General features: G+C 33.2%; 1 protein-coding gene across 1 annotated transcript; it reads right to left on the reverse strand.

Annotated features, from left to right (window-relative positions):
• Nucleotides 1-777: 777 nt before the first annotated feature.
• LOC308429045 (olfactory receptor 4P4-like) lies at nt 778-1707 on the reverse strand (the record flags this gene model as incomplete). The annotated part of the gene is made up of 1 exon (XM_080927691.1): nt 778-1707. One exon carries the CDS (start codon nt 1705-1707, stop codon nt 778-780), a length of 930 nt encoding a protein of 309 aa, XP_080783817.1.
• Between the last annotated feature and the right edge of the window lie 6952 nt (nt 1708-8659).

Here is an 8659-nt window from a genome sequence, read left to right on the forward strand (position 1 = left end):
TACTACACACTACTGAAGTATTGACAGGAAGATTTACAAACGAAATATGTCCCCCTAAATTCTACAATTTCAAAAGCCAGTAATCATATCACCATACCTGTTTAAAAATAGTGGCTCCTCAGGGTACACTATTAGACCTAAATCTGCTTTTCAAGTGGTAAGAATGGGAGGGAAAAGAAATATGGGAGCTTAATGTGTTCAGAGTATATTATATAAATGTATGAAAATGTACTTATGCAATCCAGTATCATGCTAATGAATATGTGACAAAAGAAAACATTAAAAAAATAGCAAGTGTTGAAGCCAATAAGTAAGAAAATTTAATTAAACTCTTATTAATAACAAGATTTCTTGTCCTTTATTTTGGGAGAGAAGATTGTAGTTGTTAGAGATTTTCTACATTTTCATTGGGGTTTGAATGGTGTGTGTGTGTGTGTGTGTGTGTGTGTGTGTGTGTCTGTGTGTGTGTGTATGTGTGTGTGTCTGTGTGTTTGTGTGTGTTGGGTTTTTTTTTGTTGGGGGGGGGAAGGAACCTAGACTTTCCCAATTCTAACCATGTCCTCTACCAAACCAAGGTAATTCTTGCATCTTTTACATCTACCTGATTGCTTCTGGATAAACCTGTGCTATGCAGATTAGTCTGAGCATTAAGTTGTTCCTTTTGTGCCTGACATTTTTCCAAATAATTTGAACTTCCTCTGAACTTTCCAAATAATCTGACCTGTCAAATAGAAGCTGTCCTAGGAACATCTGAGCAGAATCACAAGATTCTTTCATTTATTTCACCACTGAATGTAACAGCAAAGACCACACCTTGTGCATGGCACTTTTCATTTCACTGTTTCTCAGAGTATAGATGAGTGGATTCAGCATAGGGGCAATCACAGTGTAAAACACAGAAATTTCCTTATCTTTGTTCTCACTTTCTGCAGGTAAAATATAGATATAAATACAGGGTCCAAAAAATAAAACTACCACCATTATGTGTGAACTACAGGTTGAGAGTGCTTTGCATTGCCATGAAGATGATCTTTTCCTCAGAGAATACAATATAAGTATGTAGGAAGCAATTAGTACAATAAAAATGGCAACAACCACCATCCCAGAGTTGGCAATTGCTAAGATACTAATAATATGAACATCTTTACAGACCAGTTTCAAAAGAGGCTTGACATCACATAAGTAGTGATTTATGTGGTTGGGACCACAGAATGGCAAACTGAGCACCATGAGTAGTAAAGCAATGGAGTGCCAGAACCCCAGTACCCAGGCTGTAAAAATTAACATATCACATCTCTTTCTGCTCATGATCACCATGTAATGCAGAGGTTTAACAATGGCAACATAGCGGTCCAAGGCCATGGACACCAGGATGAATATTTCCACACCTGCCAGCAAGTGGCCAGTGAAGAGCTGGGTCATGCACTCGCTATAGGAAATGTTTTTTCTTGTTGCAAGCAAGTCTCTGATGAGCCTGGGAATCACGGTGGAGGTGTAGCAGAGGTCCAAGAAGGAAAGATTGCAGAGAAAGTAATACATAGGTTTTTCGATTAAGTGGCTGCAGGTGATGGTGAGTAGGATGACAGAGTTTCCCAATAAGACAGCAAGGTAGCAAAGCAGGAACAAGAAAAAGAACAGCAGCTCTATTTGTCTATTCTCCCAAAGACCCATAAAAATGAACTCTGTAATATTTTTATGATTTTCCATGAGTTCTAGGTGAATCCACAAGCACAACTGAAACATAGTTCATCTAAAATGAAACAATAAAAAAAGATTCCACTTTGAAATATTTTTTTTACTTTCATAAAGATTACGTATTGACTAATAATAGTCACATTTGATTGATTTATATGCAATTATTGAGTCCTTTAGAAAAGTGTATAAATTGAATTTTATTAATTCTTCATTGAATTTTATTAATAGTGGTATTCTATACCTATAAATTTTATAAGTATTTTGTACATACTAAACTCTCATAGAGCCAAGTAGTTTCTATGCTGATGTACATATTACATATGAAAAAAATTATAGACATGGCAGGTATAAATGAATTACTGGAACTCTTTAAGATGATGCAAGTATATGAAATTTATATTTTGCCCAATTTTATCTTATTAATTTCTCTGTCATACTTTTCAATATGAGGGAAAATTTCACTCATTTTCCTCTCTTAATAAAAAGTAATGATTGCTTTACATTACATTGCTTATTATTAAATATATATAAATTGTAATTATTGATGCTGTATGACATACAAGATTTATCTATAAATTCCTATCTTATAGTTTGAACTTTTTACATTCTTTGGAATTAATAAAAATGTTATACATGTGGAAATATCCTAATCACATGTGGAGCATGAATATACCGACAGTGTTTTCAATGTTTCTTCGTAGATGATTTCAAAGATACTCAGCACACAAATTGTCTCAGAATAAATAACTTGAGGTAAATCTGTTTTTAAATAGAAAGTTTAATTTTTATATTTCTCTAAGAATTTAAGGGCACATTTTAGAGCTGATTGCTAACATGCTATAGTGATTAAAAAGAGCATATCATTCTTCCTGAACTTCCCTGTTTATTTTTCTCATAATGAGAATATAGTATCCTTGGTGATGTGACATCTTGGAATATCAAGGGGATGATTTAAATATATCATGTATTAACAATATTTTAATGTCCATCTCACCAAATTATACTTATTTCTTATAAATTATATAATTAAATGGGGTTTTCAGTAGAGGCAGTGGGTGCAGAACTTTGCCAGGGGGCAATATCACTCAACTCTGTGATTTTTTTTGTTTCTATTAATGAGATTAGCTACAATGTTCTTACATCAATTGGTGAGAGAAATTAAGGCTCTTGTTTTGTGTTTTCCCACTAAGAGAACTGTTGACACCTCAAGAACAACTATTGAGTACACAAAACAAAATACTGACTTTATATAAATTTGTTCCAGACTCATAATCTGTGGATTAAAGAGACAAATGTGCATGAATAAGAAAGAATCAAAAACATAGAAAGCAAAAATTTTAGAAGTTCTAATTACTGAACAAATATTGATGTAATTATGAATTCTTTAACATAAAATACAGTTCTATTTTATTTGTGTTAATCATATATGCTAAGAAAATGAAAACCTGTATGGACAGAAAAGCTTCAAGGTTATTTTATAGAGTCTCTATCAATCAAATAAACACACCTCATCATATAGAATCATACTCAATTTCTATTCTATCTCAAAGCACCCAATGTTGCTGTCATCTTAGGTTGATTTTTATTGACGTGAAGAAGAAAGGAAGAGAAGTAGGATGGGAAGGAAATGGAACAAGATGACAGATATAGTAACATTCATAATCATATTTAAAGTAAACATATTTTATATTATTAAGTAGGATACTTTTTATTTAAACTATATTTTCTAAGAGTCTACTTTTTATTTTTTAATATAAAGTCTTCTAATATATTTTCTTTTCAATGTTTTCTTAACTGACTGCATCTTGAAAGAAAAAAAATAGACAAGAAGAAAAGCATTGAAATGTATCCCCTGAGACTCAAATAAAAGGCTAAGACCATTGTGAATGTGTAGTTAGGAGTAACCATCAGGAAGTTTTTTTCTATTTTTCTTCTGCCATTTTAAATAAGCTCATCTTCTTGGAAAAAATTGTAAATCAGAAACACCTAATCTTAATGTCTTGTACAGTTAAATGAGAAACATTTACATGCTCTATGTTTAGCAATAATAATGCTTTAAACATGGTATTAAATAGTTTTTATATTTTTTCCTGATTATCTCTGTGATGACCTGGTGAGCCCTATGTCACTGTGTTTTGCATGTTTTCTAAATAACATACAACAGGACATGGACAAATACAGTATTAAAATTTCAACAGTGTTTGCATATTTCTTAATCATGTTTAAATAAAAGGGGCTTAAAACATTTTCTGATAAGTTAATTTCCCTTATAATTGCCATATGATTTTTAAAAAATCTTATTAATTAACATAACTGTGAGTAAAGTTTTGTCAAAATGGAATTTAAAAGTGAAATTTATCAATACCAGATTTCATAGAGAATAAAATAAGTTCCGTAATAATTCATTATATTTATAGCTCTTTCTGAATATATATACCTGAATATATATATAGCATATATATATATATATATATATATATATATATATATATATATATATATGCTATTGAAAACACTTACTTCTGTCAGGATCTAAATATTTCTGTGATGTCATGCTTTTTTTAAAATGGTTCATCTTTTTTTTTCCTTGACCTGTAATTGAAACAAAACATTAGAAGTCGAAAGAACCTATCTTTCTCATGAAGCTTTTACCCAATGTAATTTTGAAAGACTTACTGCCTTAAGTACTTTAAGCTGAAAGAAAAGGAAAGCCAAGGGGAATAGTCTCATGGGCACTTCATACAAGATAGCTATAATTAAGAATGTGAAGATCTTGCAAGCAAACACTACTCAATGGTCACATATTAAGTTTTTTTTTTATTTACTAATAAAAACTATGTTATTACATAATGATATATAATACATGTTGGATTGCTTTTCTTTTTTTTCCTTTTTTTAATATAAGAACTTTATTTTAAAAAGAAAGACAAATGTATAAAATTTGAGCATTTTTGCATAAAAGTATACAAATACATTTTTCTCATTGCTTGGCTTTTTTATGTTTGATAGTGTGTATTAAGATCTTACAAGTTACAAAGAGCATAAAGTACATATAAAACAGGATGTAACCTGGAAGTAATCAAAGTTTCCTTGGTATGTAAGGAGTAAACATAATGTTTTTTCTTTTATTTTTCCATTTCTTGAACATCACAGAGTTTGTGAGTTGTTTCTGTAGTGTTCAGAGCTTTCTGGGGGTAGTATCCAATTTTCAATGATTGCTTATTATGTCAGTTCTTTTGTGACTAGGTTATCTCACTCAGGAGGATATTCTCTAGATGCATCCATTTTCTTGAGAATTTCATAAAGTCATTGTTTCTGATAGCTGAGTAATACTCCATTGTGTAAATATACCACAATTTTTGTATCCATTCATCTACTGAAGAACATCTGGGTTCTTTCCAGCTTCTGGCTATTATAAATAGAACTGTTATGAACATTGTGGTGCATGTGTCTTTGTTGTATATTGGAGCATCTCTGGGGTATGTGCTCAGAAGTGGAATAACTGGCTCTTCACATAGTACTATGTCCAATTTTCCAAGGAATTGCCAGATTCATTTCCAGAGTGGTTGTACCAGTTCAAAACTCCACCAGCAGTGGAGAAGTTTACCTCTTTCTCCACATCCTCGCCAGCATCTGCTCTCATCTGATGTTTTTATCTTAGGCATTCTGACTTGTGTGAGGTGGAATCACAGGGTTGTTTTGATTTTCATTTCCCTGACAGCTAATGATGTCAAGCACATCCTTAGATTCTGCTCAGCCATTCAATCTTCCTCAGCTGAGAACTTTTTGTTTAGTTTTGCACCCCAATTTTAATAGGGGTCATTGATTCTCTGGTGTTTAGCTTCTTGAGTTATTTGTATTCCTTGGATATTAGAGCTCTATCTGATATGGGCATGGTAAAGATATTCTCCAACTCTGTTGGCTGCCTCTTTTGTTTTCTTAACAGTGTTCTTAGCCTTACAAAAACTTCGAAATCCCATAAAGTCCCATTTGTCAATCTTTGACCTTAGAGCACTAGGCATTGGTGTTCTATTCAGGAAACATTTTCTTGTGCCTATGTGTTCTGTGGTTTTCCCTACTTTCTCATCAAATATTTTCAGTGCACCTCATTTAAAGTGGAGAACTTTGATCCACTTGCATTTGAGCTTTTTACTAGGGGATAAAAAAGGGTCTATTTTCATTATTCTGCATGCTGAATGCCACTTGGACCAACACCTTTTGTTGAAGAGGCTGTTCTTTTTCCATTGAATGTTTACAGCTACTTTGTCAAAAATCAGGTGACCATATATGTGAGGGCTCATTTCTGGATCTTCTATTCTATTCCATTAATCTATGTTCCTATTTCTGCAATACTACCATGCAGTTTTTAATACAATTGCCTTGTAATGTAGCTTGAGGTCAGGAATAGTGATTCCTGCAGATATTTTCTTGTTGTTGAGGATGGATTTCACTATTTTAGTTATTTTGTTATTCCAGATGAAATTACACATTGCTCTTTCCAACTCAATAAAGATTTGGGTTGTTATTTTGATGGGGATTGCATTGAATGTGAAGATTGCTTTTGGTAAGATGGCCTTTTTTACAATGTTTATCCTTCCAATACATGAGCATGGGAGATCATTCCATTTTCTGAGATCTTTTTTGATTTCCTTCTTTAGAGGTTTGAAATTTTTGTCATACAGGTCCTTCACTTGCTTAGTCGGAGTCACTCTAAAATATTTCACATTTTTTGTGAGTATTGTGAAGTTTATCTTTTCCCTAATTTCTTTCTCCAAATGTTTGTCCTTTGAGTAAAGGAAGGCTACTGATTTGATTGAATTAATTTTCTATCCAGCCATTTTGCTGAACTTGTTTATCAGCTGTAGGAGTTCTTGGTGGAAGTTGTGGGGTTGTTTAAGTACACTATCATGTCATCCTCAAATCGTGGTGTGTTTACTTCTTCCTTTCCAATTTGTAACCCTGTGATTTCCTTTTGCTGTCTAATTGCTCCAGATATGTCTTCCAGTACTATGTTGAATGGGTGGGCATAGAGTGGGTAGCCTTTCAAGTCCCTGATTTTTGTGGGATTGCTTCAATTTTCCCACTATTGAGTTTGATGTTGGCTGTTGGTTTGATGTATATTGTTTTTATTATGTTAGGTATGGGCCTTGGATTCATGTTTTTTCAAAGACTTTTAACATAAAGGGGTGTTGAATTTTGTCAAATGTTTTCTCAACATCTAGTGAGAAGACCATGTGTTTTTTTTTTCTTTCAGTTTGTTTTATGGTAGATTACATTGATGGATTTCCTTATATTAAACCATCCCTGCATTCCAGGGATGAAGACTAGTTGATCATGGTGAATGATTGTTTTGATGTGTTCTTGGGTTCGGTTTCCAAGGATTTTGTTGAGTATTTTTGCATGAATGTTCATAAGTGTGATTTTTCTGAAGTTCTCTTTTTTGTGGAGTCTTTGTGTGGTTTAGGAATGAGGGTTATTATTGTTATCATTGTAACCTGAAAAATGAGTTAGGTGGTATTCCATCTGATTCAATTTTATCAAATAGTTTGGAGAATGTTGGTATTAGGGTGTCAATAAATGTGTGATGAAATCTGCAATGAGTTCATCTGGACCTGGGTTTTTTTTGGTTGGGAGGCTTTTAATGATTGCTTCTATTTCTTAAGGTGTTATGGGATTTTTTAGATGGTTTACCTGTTCCTGTTTTAACTTTAATATCTGGTATCTGTCTAAGAATTAATCCATTTCCTTCAGAATTTCCAGCCTTGTTGAGTATAGGCTTTTGTAGTAAGATCTGATGATTTCTTGAATTTTCTCAGTTTCACTTGTTATGCCTCCACTTTCCTTTTTGATTTTGTTAATTTGAATATTCTCTCTTTGCCCTTTAGTTAGTCTGGCTAAGGGTTTATCAATCTAGTGAATTTTCTCAAAGAATCAGCTCTCGGGGTTTTGTTGTTTCTTTGAATTTTTTTTGGTCCTATTTGTTCTATTTTTGCCCTAAGTTTGACTATTTATTTTCCTTTACTCCTCTTCGGTGTATCTGCTTCCATTTGTTCTAGAGCTTTCAGCTGTAATGTCAAGTTGTTAGTGTATCTTCTCTCCAATTTCTTTTTGGAAACACTCAAAGCTCTGAGTTTTCATCCCAGTACTGCTTTCATTGCATCCCATAGGTTTGTGTACGTTGTGTTTTCATTTTCATTAAATTCTAGAAAATCCTGAATTTCTTTATTTATTCTTTGACCCGGCTATCATTTAATAGAGCATTGTTTAGTTTCCATATGTATATGGGCTTTATGTTGTCTCTGTTGTTATTAAAGACCAGCCTTACACCATGGTGATCTGAAAGGAAGCATGTGAGTATTTCAATCTTCTGATATCTATTCAGGCTCATTTTGTGACCAACTATGTGGCCAATTTTTGAGAAGGTCCTGTCAGGTGCTGAGAATAAGTTGTTTTCTTCAATTTTAGGATGATATGTTCTGTAGATATCTCTTAATTCCTGTTGGTTCATAACCTCTTCAAGTTGTACAGTGTCCTTGTTGAGTTTCTGTTTCCATGAGCTGTCCATTGGTGAGAGTGGGGTATTGAGGTCTCCCACTATTGTTGTATGGGGAACAACGTATTTTTTGAGATTTAGCAGAATTTATTTTAGGAATATGCGTGCTTTTGTATTTGGAGCTTGTATGTTAAGGATTGAGAGTTCCTCCTGACAAATTTCCTCTGTAATGAGTAAAAAGTGTCCTTCCCTATCTTTTTTGAAAACTATTGGTTGAGAATTTACTTTATTCAATATTAGAATGGCCTCTCTAGCTTGCTTCTTGGGGCCATTTGCTTGGAAGTTTTTTTCCCAATCTTTTACTCTGAGGTAGTGTTTCTCTTTGTCTCTAAGATGATTTCCCTGTATGCAGCAAAATGCTGGGTTTTGTTTATGTATCCAGTCTGATAGCCGATATCTTTTTTGGGGGAA

The sequence above is a fragment of the Micromys minutus genome (genome assembly GCF_963924665.1).
Source record: "Micromys minutus genome assembly, chromosome: 13".
NCBI classification, from domain to species: Eukaryota; Metazoa; Chordata; class Mammalia; order Rodentia; family Muridae; genus Micromys; species Micromys minutus.